Below are 12964 nucleotides of genomic sequence, written 5' to 3'. Positions count from 1 at the left end.
AAGTAATGGTGTTGTTGGCAGTGTTGATGGTACTAGTAGTTGGAGTGAGGGGTGGTAGCAATTAATGGTGGTGATGGTAGCAATGATGATGGTGGCAGACTTAATGGGGGAGCGGGTAGCAGTGGTAATGGTGGTGGGAAGAACAATGGTGGTGGTGGGAGACATAATGGTGGTGGCTATGGAGATGAATAGCTCCAACCTGTCTTCAGGGAGGAGCTCTGCTCAAGGGAATGGATTGGAAACGACTATATAATTAGTGCAATTATCTAATCTCTATGGTTAGGTTAAGGTTAATTTAGGTTTCGATTTGGTTAGGTTAGGTTAGGTTTCATTAGATTTGGTTAAGTTAAAACAGTGTAATATTGAGGATTATGTGAAAAATGGAATTCGAGAACTATTTCAATATACCCAAGAATCCCGTTTACAGAAAACCAAATTTTTCAAAGTAAACGTTTTCACCAAACACTTTTTATATTTTAAACCAACGATTCATAATACCATAACGTGTTATAACGTGAGAATAATCTCTGTTTAGAACAAAGGTTCGTGTACCAGTTTACATGTAGACTATTACCGGAAGTGTAATATGCTTTCAGATCACCGTAAATATCTAGATAAATATCCAAGTAGTTTGAAAGTCGGGGGGGGAGGGGGGGAGGGGGGTATGGTTTCTCATGGTAATGGATTTATTGTGAGGCCAGCTACCATATTAACAGTATAGGTGATGGCTTCTGTGGTGACGGAAGTGGCAGCGATGGTGGTGGAGTGGTAGTGATAACAGAGGTGATAAAGCTAAATATATAGTAGTGGTTGTGGTGGTGGTGGCGATGGTGCTATTGTCTGTGATGTCTGGAGATGTTGTGTGATATGATGATGGGGATGGTTGATGCTGTGAAGGGATGGTTGATGTTGTGAAGGGATGGTTGATGCTGTGAAGGGATGGTTGATGCTGTGAAGGGATGGTTGATGCTGTGAAGGGATGGTTGATGTTGTGAAGGGATGGTTGATGCTGTGAAGGGATGGTTGATGCTGTGAAGGGATGGTTGATGCTGTGAAGGGATGGTTGATGCTGTGAAGGGATGGTTGATGCTGTGAAGGGATGGTTGATGCTGTGAAGGGATGGTTGATGCTGTGAAGGGATGGTTGATGCTGTGAAGGGATGATTGATGCTGTGAAGGGATGGTTGATGCTGTGAAGGGATGGTTGATGCTGTGAAGGGATGGTTGATGCTGTGAAGGGATGGTTGATGCTGTGAAGGGATGATTGATGCTGTGAAGGGATGATTGATGCTGTGAAGGGATGATTGATGCTGTGAAGGGATGGTTGATGCTGTGAAGGGATGATTGATGCTGTGAAGGGATGGTTGATGCTGTGAAGGGATGATTGATGCTGTGAAGGGATGATTGATGCTGTGAAGGGATGATTGATGCTGTGAAGGGATGGTTGATGCTGTGAAGGGATGATTGATGCTGTGAAGGGATGGTTGATGCTGTGAAGGGATTGTTGATGTTGTGAAGGGATGGTTGATGTTGTGGTGGGGGAGCTTGATTATGTGGAAGGGTGGTTGAAGTTGTTGCGGGGTGGATGTTGTTGTGGTGGGTGGTTGCTCTGACGACAATACTGGTGGTGGTGAGGGCAGTGGTCATATAAGTGTTGGAGTGAATGGCGATGAGCTTATTGCAGTGGATTGTTGAGAGGATTGTGGGTGGGTGCTGTGGTGGAGCTCCAGGTGGGTGCTGTGGTGGGTCCCAGGTGGGTGCTGTGGTGGGGGCCCCAGGTGGGTGCTGTGGTGGGTCCCAGGTGGTAGTAGTGGTGGTGAAGGTGGTGTTGGGGGCGGCGGGAGGACAAGCGGCCGACAGACCCGTATAGCACACCAACGCATCTCTAAAACAGGAAAAAAGTCTGTAATGTGGGTGAGCGGGCCCCAGCGGCCGCACTGCCCCGGGACTCACACATAATGTATATAATCCTCTCTGGCTGGGTTGGCTGGACACCGAGCACCAGGGGCACGCACGCACGCACGCACACGGAGGGAGGGAGAGAGAGAGAGAGAGAGAGAGAGAGAGAGAGAGAGAGAGAGAGAGAATAGAGAATAGAGAATAGACGAAAGGAAGGGTGGAGGAGAAATTTCAAGCGGCTTATCAAAAATTGAATAGTTGACAAGACTAGAAGGAGGAGCGAGATGACAATGAGTAAGGAATAGGAGGCAGAAGACGCTAACATGAGAAGGAAGACTATGAAGAAAGACTCGGCAATAGACAGTAACGATCTAGGAGGTGAAACAATGGGAAGGGAGGAGGAGATGGAAGGGGGGGACAGACAGACACATACACAACGGAGATGAAGGAAGAGAAGTGACAGAGACACATACACAACGGAAGAGAGGGAAAGAAACAGTCAATAAATATCCGAACGGTAGATAATTTCACTTAGAAGCTCTCAACTAGTCTCGTTCACACACAGTCAAACCGTTGATCAACAGGCAACAAGTAAACGGGTAAACAAACAAACAAAGACAATCCCAGGTACATGAAATGCACAAACAGGGACAAAGACACTTGGTCAAAATATATATACTTTTTTTTTTGGCTAGCTACATATTAATATTGTTACAGGTGTTTATCTGCGGCCGTAAAGCACTGGAGAAGACAAGGAAAGTATTGGTAGTCCTCACTGCCGTCTCTGCCTAAATGAACACCAATTTTAATCAAATATATTTATGTCTGATTGTGCGCACTGCGTGTGTACTCGCCTATCTGTGCGCGCGCGCGCGTGTATGGCCAAAAATCTGTCGATCTTGATGTGATTACTTATTGCTGCTTGTAAAGTCGATCATCAGCTCTTGGGCGCCAGTTTTCTAGATGCCGGATGTCTCATCAAATGACGCCTGACCGGCACGGGCCCTGTCCATACCCGCTCCTGTCCTGTCCTGTCCATTCTCAACTCCATGAAAAATTTTAATGGAGTCGATTTCAATTCCTCCGTCGACAGTTTCACTCTATTATTCCCCTACTCTACGATACGTCTGTATTTGCTCACATTTCTGTGGACCAACTGTCTTACGCTTCAACATATGCTGTCTTTGTGTTCTGTAGATATATCTTTTATGAATATATTTCCATCTTTTCCACTCTGTCAATTCCCTTCAGTATTTTAGGCGTCTCTGTCATATCTTCTCTATCTTGTCTTTGTCTGTTCTAGCAGAGTTAAGACTTGCTCCTTTATCCTGTTATCACTCACAGTTCCTGGCTGATCCGAGACGAGCCTCAGTGCTAGTCTCAGTACCTTTATAAGTTTCCTTAAGTAGCTTTTTAGAATTGGACTGTGGGAAGGGGCTGCATATTCTAAGACTGGGCTTACTTAGTTGGTGTATAGTGTTCTCTGTGGCTCCTTATTTTGGTGCCTGAAGATTACTGGGAAGTTTGACAGTTTAGAACTTTAGACTGTGCTGCTGATGGTATCGATGTGCTCCTCTGAGGAACTTTGAGTATTATATCTACTTCTCAGTCTTTTGTTCGTTGTTATTACAAAGAAGCTTTTTTCCTTTCATTGTGCTCCTTGTCTCCAGTCTCCTGGCTTCACTGTCATCACGGCAAGCTTACTGATACTGAATTCCAGTAGCGATTTCTCGGACCAACTCTGCAGCCTAAGTATTCTTGGTCTAAGTATTCTGCAGTCTCCATCTCTACCGAGTCTTCTACAAAATGTCATCATCCGGAAACATCGACACGTAGAACTCTTCCCTGCTGATAGGTCATTAATGAAGATGAAACGTTTATATCTTTTGACAGATCTTTAGAAATCTGTTCATGATTGCTCACAACAATCCGACTTCTACCTTTCACTTTGACTCTCTGCCTCCTGTCTCTTAGGTACTTTTTTACCCATTTCAGTGCACTTTTGGTTGCTCCTGTTTTTTCCCAAGAGCAGTAGTCTTCTGTATAGAACTCTTTTGAAGGCATTTCGATCTACTCATCATTCCCTGCCCTGTCATATGTCGTGAATCCATCATCGTACTCTAATAGGTTCGTCACGATTTAAGAACATAAGAACATAAGAACAAAGGTAACTGCAGAAGGCCTATTGGCCCATACGAGGCAGCTCCTATTCTATAACCACCCAATCCCACTCATATACATGTCCATTGTATATGAGTGGGATTTTAACTTTTAACCTTTCATTTACCTTCCTCTAACTCCGCTTTGGTACCTATTTTCAGATCGAACTGTGTCTATATGTTCAACTGATCGCATCACTGTATCTAGATGTTCAACTGATCACACCACTGTGTCTAGATGTTCAACTGATCACACCACTGTGTCTAGATGTTCAACTGATCACATCACTGTGTCTAGATGTTCAGCTGATCACACCACTGTGTCTAGATGTTCAACTGATCACACCACTGTGTCTAGATGTTCAACTGATCACACCGCCTTGTAATTCAGTGCCTGTGTTTACACCCTCTCCTTTAAATTGGAGCCAAATTTGCCACCTTCAAGCTGCTCGGCCATTTTCTCCCCCTTGTCACTGAAACAGTGACGAACAATGCAAGATATATTTTTAGGACATGTGAAGCCTTCGTTACATCTAGTGTCTCGAGTTGTCTCACAATGTCTTCTGCTGTTACTCTAATACTTGCCAGTCCCTCATCAGAGGTTTCCCGCGGCCCTACACCTTATCTTATCTTCTTATCTTGAGATGATCTCGGGGCTTAGCGTCCCCGCGGCCCGGTCCTCGACCAGGCCTCCTTTTTGTTACACATCCCCAGGAAGCAGCCCGAGCAGCTGTCTAACTCCCAGGTACCTATTTACTGCTTGGTGAACAGGGGCAATCAGGGTGAAATAAACTCTGCCCATTTGTTTCCACCTCCACCGGGGATCGAACCCGGAACCTTAGGACTACGAATTCTGAGCGCTGTCCACTCAACCGTCAGACCCCTCGAAAAAAGTACACCTGTGTACTCTTCCAGCAGAGTCCCACCTGACTTAGACTAGTCATCTGGTCATTCGCGCACCTTTACCTGCGGTTATTTCTTGTCGAAGGAGTCAATACATTTTTCATCAATTGTTTCTTATTTGTTTTATGATAGAATATTTATTTCCAGCCTTGTTGGATCTCTAGTTATTATGTGTCGTGTGTTGTGTGATAGAGGGGAGCATGACCCCGGCATGACGGGGGTGTAGAGAGAGAGGACAGTGATCAGGTGAATATAGAGGAGAAAGAAAACGTTCAGGTCCAAGAGGAGTGGCAACCATGATTTATTTAATGCACAAAAAAAAAAATAAAAAAAAAAGGATGAGAAGAACCTGGACTGTATGAGAGATGACGTCAAGGAACAAGGGGAATAATTACAATAATCACAAGAATAATCGAAATAGTAGATATGTATATAAAGACAAGTAAAATACATTTGACATTATAAGAAAAAGAAACAAATTGGTAAGTTATATAAGGGGAAGTTGAGCAATATAGCAAATTTGGGAAAAAATCTAAGTAATATCTTAGCTAAGAGCGCAGCCACTAATGGCCAGGAGTGCCAGCAGAGACATATAAAAAATAAAGATTGAATTGTAAGGTTTGCACCGTGACCATGGAACAGTTGTGGGCTCAGCAACAATAACAATAACACAGAGGACAACAAAGAGGGGAAAATTACTCTGCAGACGACAAAGTCATAATCTAAGAAAGAAGAGGAAAACGGAATTGTAAGAGAGAGAACCCTGGCGTTTCAAGATCTAATTGAGTCATAAGGAGCCGAATTTACTCCAATCAGGAACAAAGAATTATATGAACTGAAGTCGTATAAACGAGCAGAGGAAGAATTAGGCAATATATTAGTCAACAATCATGTTACATACAAATAAAATTGTATAAAGAATTTTGATAAAATATGTCATGAATAAATATAAATAAAATTAATATGAAACAACGTTAGAATTTTCAAAATAGGGGAAGAAGGGGGGGGGGGATAAAGTAAGGCAACATTAAAAACAATAAAACAGGTAGTTGCTAGTGCTTGCTGAGAGGGGGTAGTGCCCCACCTCCATATTCTCACATGAACGCAATTTACTAGTTACGCATCCACTATCTGCCCTATCCCCCCCCCCACCAACTCGCTACCCTATCTACTATCTGCCCCCCCCCCCCTTACTCCTCTTTACGTTGTAGGCCTCACCCTTCAACATGCCTGACCGTATCGACCCATTCCATGTCCCCATCATCCCCCTCTCTATTAAACCCCCACTTCCTTTCTTCCGCCATTTACCCCCACAAAACCCACTTCCCCACTGACCTCCGCTTACCTCAACCCATCGAGTACACGCCCCCAGGTTGTGATCACATAGAGGAACGAACACTTATGGTGAACGTAAAGATCAAGCGTACTAGTGCTGAAGGATTGTCAAGTAGAATAGAATAACTCACGAGAACCGAAGACTCAAACTATGATGAACTAGCAATAGTTGAAACTAAAATATACTGCAAAGAACACTAATACAATATTACCCAGAAAATATAAAGAACAAGAAGAGAGAGAAACTACGGGAACAGCTGGTCAAAAGAACCAAAACATTTAGGAGTTCAATACCAAAGACAAAAAATATCTGTACATGTTACGTCGCTTGAATTAGTTCGGTGGGAGAAGAGGAAGTCTTGGTCACTGTGATCTTTATTCCCTCAGAGAACCATAGAAGACCTCAGAGAAGAATATGAAAATACTAACAGATATCGCATGTAAATTATCCCAGTGGAGACACAAACATTACGTTCAGTGACAGTGAGTTTCCTAGAAATATGAGACTTCAGTCATAGCCAAATTGATTGGTAAATCCGGACTCCAAGAGTAGGAGTAGAGACATTGAGAGAAAATCTGTAAATGTAACGAAGATGATGATTGATTGATGAAGATTAAGCCACTCAAAAGGTGACACGGGCATGAATAGCCCGTAAGTTGTGGCCCTTTTGAGCCATTTCCAGTATCAAGAGCTGATACTGGAGATCAGTGGAGGTGGGAATGCACCCTGCATGAAGGGAGATGTCTCCCTTGTGAATGTGTTAAGATGAAGATGAAGCAACCCAAAAGGTGGCACGGGCATGAGCAGCTCGTAAGTGGTGGCCCTTTTGAGCCATCACCAGTATCAATAGATGATACTGGAGATCTGTGGTGGTGCGACAACACGCTGCGTGACGGGAGATGTCTCCCGAACCAAATGGTGAGCAAATGGTGGTAACGAAGAAATAACTTTTGCAATATATTAGGAAAGATGCCTGTGGGAAAGGGATGGGGGGTAGGGGTGACTCACCAGCAAGTCTTAACCTGCTCTTCACATAAAGCAAGGTAAACATTAAGAACATTGAACATTTACTGCCAAGAATGACCAGCAACCCGGTACACATTAGTTTTGATTTTGTCATGATTTGGTGTTTATTAATACATTTAGGAACATTTGGATTGATGCAGCTACCCCTAGACTACATGAAGGGGAGTACAGAATGAGCCAAAAGACTAGCTACGTGATGCTAAAAATCCCCATCACACAGGATGGTTAGTCATATAGAGGCATGTGATAAGTAGTCTGCACTGGCAGACTCTGGGTGTATTATGAAAATATCATCAAGAACACAAGAGTGAGTAAAGTAATTACAAAGCTCCAGGTACCTCATGCCAACGGGTCTGAATGGTCTGATAACTGGCCACTCAGAGATGTAGTGTGAGAGATCATGTCACAATCTGTGCCCGAAACGCTATGCGTGTTAGTGGCTTTACCAGAATGTAAGGACACCAATATTATGTACTCTCACAAACCCAGTGAACTTTCTTGTATACAAAAAAATAAAAAAATAAATAAAATAATAAATATCCATTTAAACTAATAGAGTATAACACATATTAATTAGTAATGGTCTACGTCAGAGCACTTGGACCAGGCTATTTGTAGACAATACAGAGCAGAGAGTCTGCTGGATCAGCAGAATTTCTCCATGTAATGACGCCACCAGACAGAGGTGCCTCGGTATGGTTCTTTATCAATAAACGAAACAAATCATCACCACAAACTCTAAATACTCTAAAATAAATAAGATAAACATTAGTTAACTGTTTAGCCAAACACATTTGATGAACGTGAGTATAAAATCTGTATTGAAACTGGGCGGGTTACTTCACTCGTGGTGAAGCTGGCCACCTGGTGGCGGGGAAGGGAACCTTAGCCACAAGAGACGTCAGTCGCTTCCCTACACCTCAGCAAGACTACACCACGACTACACCTCAGCAAGACTACACCACGACTACACCTCAGCAAGACTACACCACGACTACACCTCAGCAAGACTACACCACGACTACACCTCAGCAAGACTACACCACGACTACACCTCAGCAAGACTACACCACGACTACACCTCAGCAAGACTACACCACGACTACACCACGACTACACCTCAGCAAGACTACACCACGACTACACCTCAGCAAGACTACACCACGACTACACCTCAGCAAGACTACACCACGACTACACCTCAGCAAGACTACACCACGACTACACCTCAGCAAGACTACACCACGACTACACCTCAGCAAGACTACACCACGACTACACCTCAGCAAGACTACACCACGACTACACCTCAGAAAGACTACACCACGACTACACCTCAGCAAGACTACACCACGACTACACCTCAGCAAGACTACACCACGACTGTAGTGACGCTGCCAGCTGGTGTGGGTGTTGGGACTGCCAGCTGGTGCGGGTGTTGGGGCTGCCAGCTGGTGCGGGTGTTGGGACTGCCAGCTGGTGCGGGTGTTGGGACTGCCAGCTGGTGCGGGTGTTGGGACTGCCAGCTGGTGCGGGTGTTGGGGCTGCCAGCTGGTGCGGGTGTTGGGACTGCCAGCTGGTGCGGGTGTTGGGACTGCCAGCTGGTGCGGGTGTTGGGACTGCCAGCTGGTGCGGGTGTTGGGACTGCCGGGTTCCATATTTATCTCTCATGCTTTGTTTATACAACATAATATAATGAATAATCATTATTTTCCCCCTATAATGACTATATACAATGAGGACATTATTAATATTCAGCGGAATACAGGAAACGACTTTTTGTGTCCTCTTGCGCCTAGTGGCGCCTGTGGTACTGACCCAACTGAGGTATGACTGACCGTTGTTTAAACCCGTATGATAATTGCAGGCGATGAGTCACAATAACGTGGCTGAAGTATGTTGACCAGACCACACACTAGAAGGTGAAGGGACGACGACGTTTCGGACCATTCTCAAGTCGATTGTCGACTTGACAAACGTTCACAATCGACTTGAGAATGGTCCAAGACGAACCGAAACGTCGTCGTCCCTTCACCTTCTAGTGTGTGGTCTGGTCAACATTCTTCTGTCACCACGTTAAGCGTTATTTGACGTACATGTCTGCCTGTGGAAGCTGTGTCTAGTAGACACACGAACATTGATCGGTCAGCTTTGCTCTGGTCTGCTCGCTAGTGTCACATTCGCTTCCATATAAGGGGCTCCCGCTGCCTTGACGCACGGTCGAGCCCTGGGCTTCTCCCGGGCTGTGGTTGTCCTCTCCCGTAGCATCTGACTTCATGCTTGTGAAAAATGGGGGGTAGAAATAGCCTAAGCTACTCTATCCCTTTGAGATGTATTTTTTTCTTGTCTCAATAAACATACTTGAACTTGAACTTGAATGTCTGCCTGGTGCCCACCATGTGGAGAAATGTTGCGCTAAACGTTATGTGTTCAATGAGCGGTGTCCTGCGGGATCCTGGCCCTCGTGGCTGCCTCCAGGCTCGGCTCTTGTACACAATAGCTCCTGTCGGCGGCCGCCTGGGCAAGAACGAGGCATAAAAGCAACGTAATAGATTCCAATGTAACTTGTGTAATTAGAGACAGGAATCAATGTTCAGAGTGTTATATTATACTGTTATATTATACTGTTATTGTTATGTATATATTACGTGGAACCAGATGGGGTCACAAATCACTCCCAGAGATTTCAGAAATAACATCAGAATAAAAGTAGTAAGTAAATGAAATAGATTAGGTGAAGAAATTGTCGAGAATAACCCACTTGATAATTTTAAATGTGATGTGATTGGGTAAATGGAGTGTATGTGATTATTAAATGGCTCGAAAGGCGAGACTCTGCACGCACATCTAGGTGAGTACATCAAGGTGAGTACATCTAGGTGAGTACACACGCACTTATACACACAGTCGGACACACGGAAATTCGCAATGCATGTGTATCCCAAGTAGTGAAAAGTAATGACGGGTGTTTAGCCTGTACTCAAGCTTGATACAAGTCATCCACACACACCGGTCTCACTCGGAGCCAAGACTCGGGCGCTGAGACCTCATTACCCACTTCCGAACCCTTCACACGAGTCCTGAACCCCATGTGTAACCAAATTGCGCGCCTGTGGGATCCTCAGCACGCAGCGTGGGAACTGCTTTATGCGTTCTTTACTGCTCAGGACACAACACTCCCGCCACCAACTCCTTCCTGGAATTCGTGAATAACCGAGAGCGAGTCACATATTACTCAAGAAGACTATAATGCTTCACTACTCAGCCGCACCCTGGTGGCGATCTGGCCGGGGGGAAATTACAGGAATGAAAATTACAGAAATTACAGTAAGGGACCCGTGACCAATCTGCCCGTCATCAACCCCTTCCTCCTCCCCTTCCCAACCCTCTCCTCTCCCATCACCATCCTATCCCCCCTATCCCCTTGTCCTCCGATCCCCCTCCTCTTCCAACACTTCTTTCTCTTTGCCTTCCTCCCACAGTTTCCTCTTCCCGCTTTCTTGAGACTATGGTCTTGGGTGGTGTTGTCAACCCGCGGTGGCGACTGTCTCATGGGTCAGCTCAGAAGTGAACGGTTAGATCACAAGGCAGTATCAGCCTGCAGCGTTTCCTGAAGGGTGAGTACCTGGCGGTGGAGGGTGAGCACCTGGTGGTGGAGAGTGAGTACCTGGTGGTGGGGGGTGAGTACCTGGTGGTGGAGGGTGAGTACCTGGTGGTGGGGGGTGAGTACCTGGTGGTGGAGGGTGAGTACCTGGTGGGGGGGGTGAGTACCTGGTGGTGGAGGGTGAGTACCTGGTGGTGGGGGGTGAGTACCTGGTGGTGGGGGGTGAGTACCTGGTGGTGGGGGGTGAGTACCTGGTGGTGGGGGGTGAGTACCTGGTGGTGAAGGGTGAGTACCTGGTGGTGGAGGGTGAGTACCTGGTGGTGGGGGGTGAGTACCTAGTGGTGGGGGTGAGTACCTGGTGGTGGGGGGTGAGTACCTGGGGGTGGGGGGTGAGTACCTGGTGGTGGGGGATGAGTACCTGGTGGTGGGGGGTGAGTACCTGGTGGTAGGGGGTGAGTACCTGGTGGTGAAGGGTGAGTACCTGGTGGTGGGGGGTGAGTACCTGGTGGTGGGGGGTGAGTACCTGGTGGTGGGGGGTGAGTACCTGGTGGTGGGGGGTGAGTACCTGGTGGTGAAGGGTGAGTACCTGGTGGTGGAGGGTGAGTACCTGGTGGTGAAGGGTGAGTACCTGGTGGTGGAGGGTGAGTACCTGGTGGTGGGGGGTGAGTACCTGGTGGTGGGGGGTGAGTACCTGGTGGTGGGGGGTGAGTACCTGGGGGTGGAGGGTGAGTACCTGGTGGTGGGGGGTGAGTACCTGGTGGTGAAGGGTGAGTACCTGGTGGTGGGGGGTGAGTACCTGGTGGTGGGGGGTGAGTACCTGGTGGTGGGGGGTGAGTACCTGGTGGTGGGGGGTGAGTACCTGGTGGTGAAGGGTGAGTACCTGGTGGTGGAGGGTGAGTACCTGGTGGTGGGGGGTGAGTACCTGGTGGTGGGGGGTGAGTACCTGGGGGTGGGGGGTGAGTACCTGGTGGTGGGGGATGAGTACCTGGTGGTGTGGGGTGAGTACCTGGTGGTGGAGGGTGAGTACCTGGTGGTGAAGGGTAAGTACCTGGTGGTGGGGGGTGAGTACCTGGTGCTGAAGGGTGAGTACCTGGTGGTGGAGGGTAAGTACCTGGTGGTGGAGGGTGAGTACCTGGTGGTGGGGGGTGAGTACCTGGTGGTGGGGGGTGAGTACCTGGTGCTGAAGGGTGAGTACCTGGTGGTGGAGGGTAAGTACCTGGTGGTGAAGGGTAAGTACCTGGTGGTGGAGGGTGAGTACCTGGTGGTGGGGGGTGAGTACCTGGTGGTGGGGGGTGAGTACCTGGTGGTGTGGGGTGAGTACCTGGTGCTGAAGGGTGAGTACCTGGTGGTGGGGGGTGAGTCCCTGGTGGTGGAGGGTGAGTACCTGGTGGTGTGGGGTGAGTACCAGGTAGTGGAGGATGAGTACCTTGTAACACCTTTAATGTACACAGTTGAGTGTTGTTGTCATATACATTAGTTAATTACAAACTCACGTGTACACGCCAGCAGTCTGGAGAGTTACGGGGTAGGATACGACCGGATGTGAGATAACACTCAGTCCTGGGGGAAGGATTAAAAAATGTTGTCACATATAATTTTGTATGTAAAGTTCCCTCTAATGGGTTGCCCTTTTAAAGAATAGATTCTGGATACTCTTTAATTGCTTGTTGAAGGAAGGAAGAAGTGAGGAAGTATATAGTCAGGTATGTTATCAGCTGGAAATTTAGGACATAGACAGAGCGGCTTGACCTTTGAGGCGGCACCGCTGACCTAAGCCAGGTCACCAGTGAGGCACCCCTCACCCCCCCCCCCTCCCTCCCTCTCCTCCAAGACTCCATCTTAGTATTGTCAAGTGTGATGGTACTAATTAGTGCATGGCTAGAGTATTGTAGTAAATAATCAACCTTGCTTAAGGACCTATGTAATTTAACGTCAATTGAGAATATTGTATATCTGAGACTTGTTCCAAGTTATACATTAAGCAAGGTAATACATAATAGGCGATAAGCCACAATAACGTGGCTGAAGTATATTGATT

At 46.8% G+C, this 12964-nt stretch overlaps 1 protein-coding gene across 1 annotated transcript in view; it reads right to left on the bottom strand.

Moving 5' to 3' along the window:
- Positions 1-9600, bottom strand: part of LOC123765927 (spore coat protein SP96-like) — a 65817-nt gene extending 56217 nt beyond the window's left edge. Inside the window, exon 1 of the mRNA XM_069303146.1 lies at positions 9459-9600. Within this exon, the coding sequence (XP_069159247.1) occupies positions 9459-9600 (142 nt within the window). The remainder of the gene's footprint in view (positions 1-9458) is intronic.
- Positions 9601-12964: the final 3364 nt, after the last annotated feature.

The sequence above is a fragment of the Procambarus clarkii genome, chromosome 5, assembly GCF_040958095.1.
Source record: "Procambarus clarkii isolate CNS0578487 chromosome 5, FALCON_Pclarkii_2.0, whole genome shotgun sequence".
NCBI lineage: Eukaryota > Metazoa > Arthropoda > Malacostraca > Decapoda > Cambaridae > Procambarus > Procambarus clarkii.
This window is presented reverse-complemented; position numbering and strand designations above follow the sequence as displayed.